The sequence below is a fragment of the Bubalus kerabau genome, chromosome 19 (genome assembly GCF_029407905.1).
Source record: "Bubalus kerabau isolate K-KA32 ecotype Philippines breed swamp buffalo chromosome 19, PCC_UOA_SB_1v2, whole genome shotgun sequence".
NCBI lineage: Eukaryota > Metazoa > Chordata > Mammalia > Artiodactyla > Bovidae > Bubalus > Bubalus kerabau.
Genome location: NC_073642.1, coordinates 17,239,309 through 17,252,700, shown reverse-complemented (window position 1 = coordinate 17,252,700; position 13,392 = coordinate 17,239,309). Strand labels below are relative to the sequence as shown.

The window sequence follows — 13,392 nt, the reverse complement described above, 5'->3', positions numbered from 1 at the left end:
ACAACAAAGACACTAAGAGCTATAAGAACACATCTCTGAAATCTGAAAAGTATGCGACTATAAATCAAAACAGAACGCTGTAAACCTGAGAACATCATTCCAGAATCAGCATCAGCAAGGCATATTCTAGTAAAACGACTTGGATTTAGGGGAAAAAACCCTTTGGGCATCAAGGCAGAGAGCATGTGACTTATATATGCGGGAAATCAAATTATGACTGGACTCTGAAATGTTTTACGTCAGAGAAAAATGAGTTACACATTTGAGAATTAGCATACTTGAAGAAACTGGGATCCGAGGATTTTATATCCAGTAGAACAGACTTTCCAGTATAAAGGCACAAGTTATTACCAGTATACAAGGACGTGGGGAATATGATCCTCATGAATCTTTCAGAGGAACTAAAGAGTAAGCTTCAGACATCCAAGATGACTGGAGGGACGCTGATGAGAACTGGTGGTGATTCTTGCAGAATGAAGACTACAGGTCTAAAAAGGGGAGCATGCCATACACAACGGCTGGAAGTTGACAGTGTAGACAAAGTACCATTGATCAAAGCGGGGGTGGGCAGGCATGGCATTTACGAGCCCTATTTCGCGACAGTAGTATTAGTACCTGTGTGTTAGGGTAAATATAGGATACTTTATAATGTATCCTGAAGAATAAGGATTCACAGTATGGAAGAAAAGAGATACAGGTGTATTACAGAAGAGATTAAGTAAAAACAGGGCTTCCCAGGTGGCTCAGTGGTAAAGAATCCACCTGCCATTGTAGGAGACATAGGTTCGATCCCCGGGTTGGGAAGATCCCATGAAGGAGGAAGCAGCAACCCACTCTAGTATTCTTGCCAGGGTAATCCCATAGACAGGGGGCCTGGAGGCCTACACTCCACGGGATCACAGAGTCAGACACAACTGAGCACGCAGGTAACAACATTGCAGTTCACAAGGTGAACTGAATATATATCGGTGTAATTCATTACTGTCCCCCCATACACATTTCCACCCAAGAGGTCCACTGAAAAGGCCCAACCTACCAACAGCGAAAACCCTAGCAGTGACAACTACCCCCAGCACCTAGACAGTGGTCTTGAGACATCATTTCCCACTAGAAGAAACCACAGCTTCTCAGAGAAAGGCTAATGCCAGACATGTGCAGAAAACAAGACGAGCCCGAACATTTTAACAAACAGCAGAGCGGCTCTCAAGACCGCTGGGGTCATGTCAAAAGGGTTCGGAGGCAACACGAAAAGGTGCACGCTGGCAGGGAGGGAGGCCTTTTTAGACTTTTCCAATAATGATAAGAAGTGCAATGGCTCAAAGCCCATCAGATATATTTAAATCAATGAGTCTATAATAATGTTTTAAAAGTACTGGTCATTTTCAGAGAATGACCATAAGTCAGTTCACTATTTTGAAAACTGGTAAATAATAGGGGGAAAAAGATTTATCCTTTTATCCTGCTTCTCCTACATGTTACAAAAAATAATAAAAAAGACAACTAGACAGCCTGTATCTCCAGATGAAACACTACAGGAACACAGCTTGCCAAAGGCGTTTCACCTTTGAGCAACTGAGCCCCCAAACCCCCCTGAGCACCTTCTGAAGGAACCAGAAGGCAGAAGAACAGAACCGTTGCATGAATGAAGTCCAAAAAAGAGAAACCTGTAGGCCAAAAAGCTCACGGATAAGCTGTGTGGAAAAGAAGGGATAGTGGGGCGGGTGGAGGACTGTAAATAAAGAACCTTAAAAATGAGTATCAAAAACCACAGACACAACTAAATCACAGTGTCTATAAACATGCCTAAAACCACATATATGATTTTACATGGCCACATAAAACCATAAAGAAACCTAAGTAATTACTCTAAAAGTCATAATACCTATGGCTTGTAGGAGGGAGGGAGAGAGCTGTGATGGGGACAGGAGATGCACAAAGGCTTTTAGGGATCTGGCCACATTTTTATTTCTGGACCTGGGAAATAGTTACAAGGATGCTCACCTGATAATAATTTACTAAAGCAAAACATGTTTTGGGTTGTTTTCTGTATTTTGTGCTTCCTTTTACAATGAAAAAAAGTGCTCAATGGTAGATAATGCTAACATGCAAACCACTGTGGGGGGGGGGGGGTAGGCGATGCTGAATGTAAATTACCTTCATTTATTGCACTTTTCATTAAAGGTCCTCCTTTGAGAGCCTCTTCTGTGTTGGAGCGGAAGAGGGTTCTACAGCTGTGGGTTGGGGAGCAGTCCTCTGGCAAGAGTGTGCTGCACTCAGTCATGTCCCGGAAAATCGTCTCCTTCTCTTCCAGGAGGAGCAGGATCTGCTGGTCCTTTTGCTGAAGTTGCTCTGTGGACATTTGGAAAAGGGATCTGGTCATCTGACAGGTCAGCGAGAGGCGATGACTGAGACACGCGCGCCACCTCGTGGCAACGCCCGGGACAACAAGGAATGCAGCTTCCCCCACGCCTGCTTCCTGTTTCATCCTGAGGACAGTATCAGACTTTTTATCCGTCATGTCTACTTGGAAAACTATCCTGGGTCTTTTGAGGCAAACCTGAGAATTTCCGATGTAACAAGTGTGCGTTGTGCCCCACTGTCCCATCGCCCTGCTGATTCCTGAGCCCCTGTACTCTTCTCCGGCTCTGTCCGTTGCTGCATCTGCTCTCTCCAAGGCGATCTTTCACACCTGCATCCAACCAAGTTTTCCATCTCCTCTTCTCCAGCGACATGTAAACCTGTTGCCCGCCCCGGGCCCTCAGACACTGCTAGGCTGGCTCTCTTCCTCCCACTCCTTCTCTGGCACGTTACAGACCTGCGCTTGGTCCCCCGGCTCCCCCTGGACTGCCTTCCACACCTTACACACTTCCTTCTCAGGGATCTCATCCACTCCCACGGCTTCAGTTACTTCTCACGTGCTGATAACTCAAAGTGTTAGTCGCTCAGTCGTGGCTGACTCTTTGCGACTCCATGGACTGTAGCCTGCCAGGCTCCTCTGTCCACAGGATTCAACTGGAGTGGGCTGCATTCTCTTCTCCAGGGGATCTTCCCGACTCAAACCTGACTCTTCCACATTGCAGGCAGATTCTCTACTGTCTGATCCACCAGGGAAGCCCATTAACTCACACAAGACACCCAAGTCCTACTCACTTTTTGGGCACCAGACTGCTGAGTCTCATTGTCAAGTGGCAGCTCCACTTAGACGCCTAGTTCTCTGCAGGTCAGAAGCCTCTGTTCTCTGCTTCTGCCCCCACCCCATCCACCTCCTCCCTGGAGCCCTGGCCTCTTCCTAGGTCAACAGCACCTTCACCCCCCGGTTACCCAGGCTGGAAACCAGGAGGAGACTTCTCTCCACACTCTGTCCCACCTCCCCCAGTGGTTCCTCATCTCTCACTCGCCTCCACCCCGCCTCCAGACCACTTCTCACCCAACTTATCCAGAGAGTCCCCCAGCTGGTGTTCCCACTCCTAGTAGGCTCTCCCAGCGCCTGCAAGCAATTCTCCCAACTGGCATCAATACTGATTTTAAAAACTTGCTTGCTGCTGCTGCTAAGTCGCTTCAGTCGTGTCTGATTCTGTGCGACCCCAATAGACAGCAGCCCACCAGGCTCCCCCATCCCTGGGATTCTCCAGGCAAGAACACTGGAGTGGGTTGCCATTTCCTTCTCCAATGCATGAAAGTGAAAGGTCAAAGTGAAGTCACTCAGCTCCTCCGTCCATGGGGTTTTACAGGCAAGAGTACTGGAGTGGGGTGCCACTGCCTTCTCCAAAAAAACTTGCTTACATTTTGCTAAAAAACTGTATCATTCCCTGCTTGAACTTTAACATGTGGTGGCTTCCAGGCTTCGTCTCCCATCACTCAGCTCTGACTCCCAGACACACTAGACCTTCACTCCTTTTTCATTTTGCACCTGTTCTTCATCTGGTGAGTTGGTGTTTTTTCCCTTTTTTCAGATGTAGCTTCACGTGTCAGTTTCTCGTGAGACCGACTACAGGCAGGATTCTTAGGTCCCACACACTCTCTACGTGCCTGTGGTCCACAGGGCCCGTCATCTACGTAGGTCCCCCTCATGGCAGGGACTCCAGTTCAGGAATCACTGCATCCCCAGCACCGAGCACTGTGGCTGGCCAGGTGCCTCAGGCATGTGAAGAGAAGGCTGTTCCCTTCATGCTCATGTACATGGCAGAAAACCAACACGATACTGTAAAGCAATCATCCTTCAATGAAAAAGCGGGTGGTTCTCATCTCTGCCATCCTACTCACAGGAAGAGATAGCAACGAGACACTGGCTCCAGTCTAAATCTGCTCATCATTTTTTTTTTCCCCTCTCACTGTTGAAAGAGAGTGAACTGAACTCCTCGGGAGCCTACATGTACTTGACTCTTGGCCTTACTTCTTTCCAGAGCACAACACATGCTTCTTTTAGAACACTCAGTAGCGCCAAAGGGGAAGACACACGAACAGCTCAGCAGACAGAGCCGAACCCGGCTCTGCAGGGAGTGGGGTGTGAGGCCCTGCGCCTCCGCTGTTGTGGGCCCAGCTTTCTCACCTGCTTTGAGTACAGCCTTGCAGGGGTGGAGACAAGACCACACGAGACAGCAGGCCTCAACAGACAGTGGTCAAACTGCACCCGGAAGCAGACTTCGCCCCAAACACACTTGGAACACACTTGGAACTCAGGGCACCGTGGCGGGGGTGACCAATAAATGGATTAACTGGGAAATTCCTTCCCTCAAGAACCTTTCTCTCCTTCCTGTTTTAATCTTAGATGTGCCTGTGAATTCCAGCAACTTCTTCCGTTACATAGTACCAAGACTGTCACCAGGGCCCACGGACACTTTGGAGTCAGAGAACCAACATCCCCACGATCCAGCGTCAGACGTGTTCCCACGGGCCACGCCCACAGCACAGCGTGTTCCTGCAGGACCTGCGTCGGCTCAGACCTGGTTTCTCTTTTGTGACGAACTATCCCCCTCCCTGGTTTGCGCCCTTCCGGCCGGCTCTGGAATCAACTGAAAATCTGCAGGGGTTCTGGGTGACTGCACCCCCTTCTCCCCGCACCCGCCGTGTGACTGCACCCCCTTCTCCCTGCACCCCCCGTGTGACTGCACCCCCTTCTCCCCGCACCCGCCGTGTGACTGCACCCCCTTCTCCCCGCACCCCCCGTGTGACTGCACCCCCTTCTCCCCGCACCCGCCGTGTGACTGCACCCGCTTCTCCCCGCACCCTTCGTGTGACTGCACCCCCTTCTCCCCGCACCCGCCGTGTGACTGCACCTCCTTCTCCCCGCACCCCCCTGCTCCGACAGGCCCTTGGGCCGCTGCCACCAGCTTCACCTTTTAACTCCCGGGCCTTGGTGTCCAACATCTTCTTTTCTTCCTCGTTCTCACTAGGAATTCCTTCATCTTCATCTCGGTTCCTGACACGACCCCAACAGAACAGCGCGTTATTCAGAGGCCCGTTACCCCGACGGTGGCCCGTCCATCAAGCGATCCCGGAGGGCGGGGAGAGACTCACAGGGTGTTGATCGTGTCCTGGATGATCTGAATCCAGCTGCTGCGCTCCTCCTTGGAGCTGGCGTGGACTTCCACCATCTCAGGGTCCTTCATCCCCATACTGATGAGGAACAAGCCTTTCTCCTCGTGCGCTACTTCCCTCACAATCAGCTTCTTCAGAGAGATCACTGTCGATTTCTGGTCCTGGAAAGTGGGGAGAGCGCAGCTAGAAAGACGTGGATGCGACAACCCATCCCTTGAGACAGCTTCCATCTCAGGGCGAACTAGACGCCCTTGAGGAGCCTATGGCTTGCACGGGGCGGTGGGTATACGCCAGCGCCCTGCTTTCCACGCACCCCACCCTCTCCTCCCCCCGCTGTGTCCACAGGTCCGCTTTCTACATCTGCGTCTCTCTTCCTGCCCTGAGACAGGTTCATCAGTGCCATTCATCTAGATTCCAAACATGTGGGTTAATACAAGATATCTTGTTTCTCTCTCTCCCTGCCCCGCCCCCCAAAGCATATGGCTTAACAAACAATGGCAGATTTAGGAGAAAAACCAAATAGCTCGTTATTTCACTCACATTTTATCCAACAGGAAATGATTTCCAAAAAGGAAACAAAAATTTAAGGCTATCAAGGTTCGAGTCCTTTCTGGTTTTTGTCACAGACTCTGGTTGGCAAGGTTATAAGAGGGAATGATTTGTAAGACATAATACATGAGAAATACTACAACGACAGATTTCTTTTCGGATCAAATGCCGAAGGCTCTCAGAAGGGATTCTGAGGGAGCAGAAACATAACTGGAGGGGAGGAAGGTGGGCAGAAAACTGCAACACTCACCACCTACCCTCACAGTTGTGAATACTGTTAATTACAAACAGCACAGATGAGCAGTTCAGCTTACCAATGACGCAAAGACGTACTTCTGGTCTTTTTCTTGAAGGAAGACCAAGATGTCAGTCAACAGGACCGCTTGAACCTCTGCAGAGCGGCGAGAGGAGAGAGAACCACGGTCAATTGGCAGGGAAGCACCTCCAGGGTGCGCGGCCAGACGATAACCCAGCAGCCCACCCACACGGCGCTTTATCACGCTCCTCCCAGGCCAGGGTCTGACACCTCTGCAGGGTCCACATATGGCCACTAGATTTTTTAGAGGAAATGGGATCGATCACCAATACCCTGTTCTGAGAAGATCTGAGCACTCAGTGCTGGAAAGCTGGATCCCACAAGGCAAGGTCTTTAAGAATAAAATACTTTAAAAGTTGGGAAGCAGGACTACAGCAACACATTCCACAAAATAACTCTTGGTCACAGTGTTTCTCGGCTTCTGATCACGGTAAGGGGAAAGGCGCGAGACAGCAGACAGGAAGGCTGCCAGGAGGTGATGCAGAGGACTACTGCAGCCTCGTCATGAAAGGCAGGTTTCTTCCACAGGCCCTGGAGGACAAGGAGGCCCCCCAACACCCACACTGTCTCAGGTACACCGAGCACCATGCTCTGCTCGGCCCAACATGTCGCCGGCAACCTCAACCTCTCCGTGCCATAGAGACGGCCTGCTCTTCTCAGCTGAGATGCAACAGGAGCCAAATTAACATCTCTAACTGGTTATGCTTGCCGGGGAGGGTGGGGGGCGGGGGACGGACAGTTAGGGCATTTGGGATGGACATGTACACACTGCTGTATTTAAAATGGATAACCAACAAGGACCTGCTGTCTAGCACAGGGAACGCTGCTCAACGTGCTGTGCCAGCCTGGAAGGGAGGGGGTTTCGGAGAGAATGCATGCATATGCCTGGCTGAGTCTCTTTGCTGTCCACCTGAAACTACCACCACATTGTTACCTGGCTGTATCCCAATACAAGATGTTTTTTGGTGTTCAAAATTAATAAATAAATCTCTAGTTGGATCCAGAAATCAAAAGAATGCCACCAACAGTTGCTCTAATTCTCGAGGAGTATGCAGTGACATTTCCCAGCACCCCCTTAAGGACAAAGTGGGACATCCCTGGAGGCGAGTCGTCTACTGAGACCTCGTGGGCTGGCCCCTATCCGTACCACCTTCAGCCAGGAAAGGGGCTGGGGCACCTATGACTCCCTGGGGAAAACAACAGGTTGACTTCTGCAGCCCCCTCCTGGGTGGTCAAGGCCCCTCCTGGCCTTTTCCACCACTTCTGCCAAGACGGGGGTGCCCCCCTGTGTAATTCACGGCAAAGCTACGAGGAACAGAGGCGAGCAGGCCTGAGTCCTGGGGAGGTCTAGTTTTCAGCGCAGAACACAGTAATTTTCCATGCAGCACTATTAGTTTTGACAACTTAGTTTTTTTTAAAGTTTACTTTTAAATAGTTCAGGTGTCTGCCAAAAAAAAAAAAAGTTCTAACACATAAGTTTTCAACTTTAGTTTTGATCCTGAAGTTTATGTGACCAGTGTCAATAGATGAGAGAAAAACAATCCCATCCCCTTTCAAGGGTTACTCGACACAGGACTGGCTGTTCTTGGCACAAGTTCACTGGGGGCTGAAAATGACTAGAAACCAGCTCCTCTTGCTGCTGGAGACATTTTGGGCTGGGAAGCCTATCGTTCTGCTATTGCTTGGACCACGACTTCGTTCCAACAGCTGGAATCAATTATTTTTTATTTCGGGAACGAATGAATCAACTGCTGTGTGGAGAAGGAACAGGGCGCTGGCTCCAGGCAGTGGCCGCTCGAGGAAGCCTGCTCTCACAAGAGGACCGGCACTTCACGACCAGGTGGCGGTGGAGACGGCCTCGCCGCGGTGGGGAGGCCAGAGCCCCCAGCTGTGGTCTCAGGGTGTCACAGGAGGGAGCCCCGGGGACCACGCAGCGCATCATGGAGCAGGGAGATGCAGAGCTGGCTGGGGGCCGGAAGGGGTGTTTCTTCTCTCTGAAGTGACCCTGCCTGGAGGACCCTCCCCCGGGTCCCTGCACCAGGGACTGTCCTCAGCTCGGTCAGTGGTCCCGCCGGGCTCCGGCTGTCCTCCGGCCACCCAGAGCAGTGCACCGCCCACGCTCGAATCCACCCCTGTCCTGCTCAAATCCTCTGTTGTGAGCCCCTCCCACCCCCGGGGTCACAGTCAGCCCCTCGCCTGGGCACGTGTCCACCCCCAGCTTCCTGCCTCGCTCCACTGCCCGCCCGCCTGCCCCTCCCAGGGCTCCGCGCTCTCACGCTTCCTCTTCTCCATCCTTCAAGATGTGACTTGAAGGCCCCTCTCCTCGCCCCTTCATGCCTCTGTTCCAGCAGCCATCACACCGCAGGGCAAGAACCTCTTTAAATGCCTGCAGTCCGAGCCCAACTTCTAAGCAGGGTGTCCTGCGTCATCCACCTGCATGCCTCGCTCTGAGCAGGGGGAGACCCGAGCTGGCTCAGGACACTCAGGTGCTGTCGGCAGCCTACGGCCTCATGGCCGGTTCCCTCCCCTGAGTTTTTTGCCAGTGGGGCGGCTTTGTGTGCTCAGTTCACTGAGGGCAGGGAGGCAGGCTGGGGGTACTCAAGGCTACTGGTGAGGTTAGAGTTACCAGACAGACCCAGAGGATACGGGTTTGATGAGGAAAATTATTAAAGAAACCAAGCAAAAAACCCAACAGACCAGATGCACAGATGAGTGAACAGACCTCCTAACTTCCTTAACTTGATGGGGCTGATCATTTAAAAACAAAACAAAACAAAGATCAAACAGGAAATGAGTATCTTTCATGATCTCTTTTTCTTAGAGAAAAATAGAAGATATGAACAACAAAGTTTAATAATAAGTCAAATTGTGAGTTAAACGTTTCTCTAAGGTCTCAGGAACTGAAATTCCTCTAACATTTCTTCAGAACAATCGACGATGTATTTTTAATCTCAGAGAACCTATGAATGGGGCAGCTGATGGTGCTTCCCTCCTGGCAGTGGTTTTGCCAGAGACCCCGACCCCAAATTTGCTGCCCGTCTCTCATGGGGAATCACATCTGCCTTAGGAGCTCACATCTGAGTATGAAGCTGACTCTTTGCTCTTTAAAAATCTTCTCGTGCCCCTGACTGCACCAGATCCTTGCTGCCTTACTGTATCGGCATGGTTTGTGAGCCAGCTCTGCCCAGGCCTTTCTGATACAAGACTAAGGACTGAACAACAGCTGTTCCCGGGGGACGCCCGGACGAGGGTGCCTGGAAGCGGTCTGGGGACACCTGCATCCTGCCTGCTCGCCCCTGGAGCGCGCGGAGCCTCAGACGTGAGCGGGCCTCACCTTTCAACCTCCCGGTCGCGCTCTTCAGAAACACGCTCCCGTCCCGCACCAGCTTCTTCCGCTTCAGGTCCTCCTTGGCGAACATCTGACCACTCTTCATCCTCATGATTGACTTGCTGTCGGTCTTTGTGTAGATCTCGTTCAGACGAACCTTCTTCTCGTAACTTGCCACCTTGCTGTCCACGGCACTGATCACGTCCTTCACCAGGCCCAGGGACTGTGTCAAGTCCTGCTGCTCCACCTCGTTGTCTGAGGAGGAGAGGAGAGCTCAGTCCCTACCGGGCAGGAGGGGGGCGCCCTGCCTCCGTGCCCCACGGCACTGTCCATGCTCTGCGGGCAGGGCGAGGCCGACACGCTGCAGTCACGTGCCGACCTCTAGCTTGGTCAGAGTTTAACTCTAAATAAGGTTAGACGTTTCGGTGAGACAGATGATGTGCACTCACGAGCTACGTTCTCTCTCTACATACACATATGTGCTGTGCTTAGTCACTCAGTCCTGTCCAACTCTTTGTGACCCCATGGACTGTAGCCCGCCAGGTTCCTCTGTCCATGGGGATTCTCCAGGCAAGGATACTGGAGTGGGTTGCCATGCCCTTCTCCAGGGGATCTTCCTCATCCAGGGATTGAACCCAGGTCTCTTGCGTTGCAGGTGGATTCTTTACCATCTTCACCAGAGAAGCCCCATACATACATATATCCACGTATAAATACTCATTTGGCTGCAGCAGGTCTTAGTCGCAGCACATGGGACCTTTAGTTGATGCATATGGGCTCTAGCTCTCTGACCAGGGATCAAACTTGGGCCCCTACACTGGGAGGGAGGAGTCTCAGCCACCGGACCACCAGGGTAAGTTCCACAAGCTACCTTCTAAAGTGGAAAGAATCCAACATCTTTAGGGAGGGAGAGGCGCCTCCAGTTTTTTAATCTAGGTCTTTGTTTACCTAATCCTTAATGTAGCTGTGGCGGAGCAGGGCCAGCAGAGATAAAAGCGAGCAGGGACTATTAACTGAGAAACAGCAGCAATCCCTGCACTTGCAGGTGAGGAGGGAGTGTCCCCTCCCAGCCGAGAGACAAGTGACAAGCTCTGCAGGCCACTCAACTCTCGGCTGGGATCACCTAGTGGTTCCTTCCCTTCTCGCTCTCATTCACTCTAAGTCTGGTGACGTGACATTTCATGTTTGCACTCAAGAAAACCATTTTTAAAAGAAAACACAGGCTTCTCTTTTAGTCCTCCTTGATGTGGAAGATTCCTTCTAAAATGGGGCCTCTGCTGGACAGACAGGGAACAGGCCACTGGCAAGTAAGACTGATTCAAGAGAGAGACTCACCTTTGGTACACTGCAGTATCCTCTGGAACAAAACCGGGTATTTGGTGATCCGCTGGGTTACAAGCAATATGCACTCGGGGATTCCCAGCCTCCGGACGACCGAACTGCTCATCTTCTTCTGCAAGGGAGGAGACCGAATGTCAGGAATGACCCGGAGGGGAAGGCTCGGGCTAAACCTCACAGGGACACCAGGCTCTGGGCAACGGTGGGGAGTTCTACATTTCACGTCACTACCTTCACGAAGGCCTGAAAGCGCTTGTCTTTGGTGTGGAGGTCTTTGAAGTAGTTCACGGACTGGTTGTGCTGCCCACAAAACTTGCCGTACGTCTTCTTTAAGCGTTCGGCATTCCCCCCAGAGAACTGCGGAGGAGAGTGAGCAGAGGTTACGACGCCACTCAGGGCGCTGAGCTCGTGTTACCGCCACGTGCCCAGGGCCCACGCTACTTGCATAACCCAGGAGGGCTTCCTCACTGTGCTCAGGCTTGGGGGCTCAGTCCTGTCTGACTCTGCGACCCCACAGACTGCAGCCCACCAGGCTTCCTCTGTCCATGGGATTCTCCAGGCAAGGATACTGGAGTGGGGTGCCATTTCCTCCTCCAGGGGATCTTCCTCATAACTTCCCCCAGAAGAGTGAAATGCTGCAGAAGATTTGGAAGACAGGCAGTTCCTCAAGAAGTTAAATGCAGAGTTACCATGTGACCCAGCAGTTCCACTCCTGGCCATAAACACATGTCCACACAAGAACATGCACGTGAATGTTCACAGCAGCGTTGCTCACAACAGCCCCCAACCAAGGGGAACTAATCCTCGTGTCCATCCAAGGATAATGGATAAAATGTGGTACTCACATAGGAAAAGTCCGTCACTAAGGACAACATACTGTTTTATTCCATTTATATACAACGTCCAGAACAGGCAAATCCAGAGAGAAAGTACATCAGTGGCTGCCTAGGGCGGGGGAAGTCGGGGAAGCGGGGTGGGTGCTGATGATAAAAACGTTCTACGCCTGGCCCTGGTGACGGCTGCTCAAATCCATGGATAAACTAGACACCACTGAACGGCATGCTTTACACGGGTGGATCACACGGCTTATGAATTACAGTTCAATAAAGTGGATATGGATATTTAAAAAATAAACACAGAAGTATCCATGTACTGTGCAAAACATGTTCTAACTCCCAATTGTCATAAAAATAGCAATAAAATGAAGGGACTCACTAGAAGTCTTTCATGAGGAAGCAGTCTTAAGGATGTCTCCTTGGTAAGTCAGAAACAGCCACGGTAAGTCACCTAGGGCTGCTTATCCTACTTAGCTCGGGCCAGCAGCCCCAATAGTTCTGCGTGGCCCTTCTCTAATTCCCGTGTGTGCTACCTCATCTGAAGCTATGCGCACTGCGGGGCAGCCGCTGCGTCTAAGTGGTCCCTGCAACACATGCTAGCAGCCATTCCTGCTGGACTAAGCCTCTGCAGTCGGCAAGGCCTGAGCCTCACCCCAAAGCTTCACGGGAGCCTTTCCTTTCCCCCTGACCAACAGAGAAGCTGAAAGCAGAGACGTTTTAAGTGATCACAAAGCAAACACCCCTCGAAAGCAAGGAAACCTGACTTTTATTGCTTACCTAGCATGTACCCTGGGTACTTCATATACCCATGGCTTTCAAATTTTAAAACAGCATTAAAAGAGAAAACTACTGCCTTCAATCTCAAAAAAGGAAAACTGAGGGCTGGAGACATGGAACCACCCGCCCAAGCTCACAGAGATCACAGGCAGTTCAGGGACGAGAACACTCGGCTGCCAGTCCCCGTGTGTGTGTGTGTGTGTGTGTCTGTGTGTCACTGTGTGCGTGCGTATATGTCTGTGTGTCTTTATGTGTGTGAGCCTGTGTATGTGTGTGTGTATGACAGAGAAGTGCCCAGGGCCCTGCTGTGTGTGCGTGCGTGCGTGTCTGTGTGTGTGTGTGTGTGTGTTAAGTACCCGGGGCCCTGCTCCTGCTCACCTGCTGCACAAGCACGTCCCCGATCCTCTTGATGAGAAAGTTCTTCTCGCTTTTATCTACCAGGGAGTCCTTCTTCCGCTCGAGGATCCGCTGGAAGAACTGGCTGTGGATGCTGATGAGCTCGTCCAAGCAGGGGAAGAGCTTCTCCACCATCTGCTGCTCGAAGAGCAGGTCGGCCATCATGCCCCGGCTGTAGACGTCGCTCATGATCTTGAGGGTGCGGAGGTGGTGGAACTCCGTCTGCATCAGCTCTGGGGGGCGACAGGGCTGGACCGTCAGGGATGCCCCCTCGCCGATTCCCCTGCTCCTGAGAGCCCAGGCCTGTCTAAAGG

General features: G+C 51.6%; 1 protein-coding gene across 5 annotated transcripts in view; it reads right to left on the bottom strand.

Annotated features, from left to right (window-relative positions):
* The window catches only part of AKAP13 (A-kinase anchoring protein 13), a 322,447-nt gene that overhangs the window by 15,526 nt on the left and 293,529 nt on the right, over positions 1-13,392 (bottom strand). For all 5 annotated transcript variants that reach the window (XM_055556686.1, XM_055556687.1, XM_055556685.1 and 2 more), the window contains 8 exons: positions 13,061-13,311; positions 11,301-11,426; positions 11,067-11,184; positions 9,738-9,986; positions 6,402-6,478; positions 5,518-5,699; positions 5,337-5,419; positions 2,155-2,349 (listed from right to left, as the gene is read on the bottom strand). In XM_055556686.1, coding sequence (XP_055412661.1) covers positions 2,155-2,349; positions 5,337-5,419; positions 5,518-5,699; positions 6,402-6,478; positions 9,738-9,986; positions 11,067-11,184; positions 11,301-11,426; positions 13,061-13,311 — 1,281 coding nt within the window. The remainder of the gene's footprint in view (positions 1-2,154; positions 2,350-5,336; positions 5,420-5,517; positions 5,700-6,401; positions 6,479-9,737; positions 9,987-11,066; positions 11,185-11,300; positions 11,427-13,060; positions 13,312-13,392) is intronic.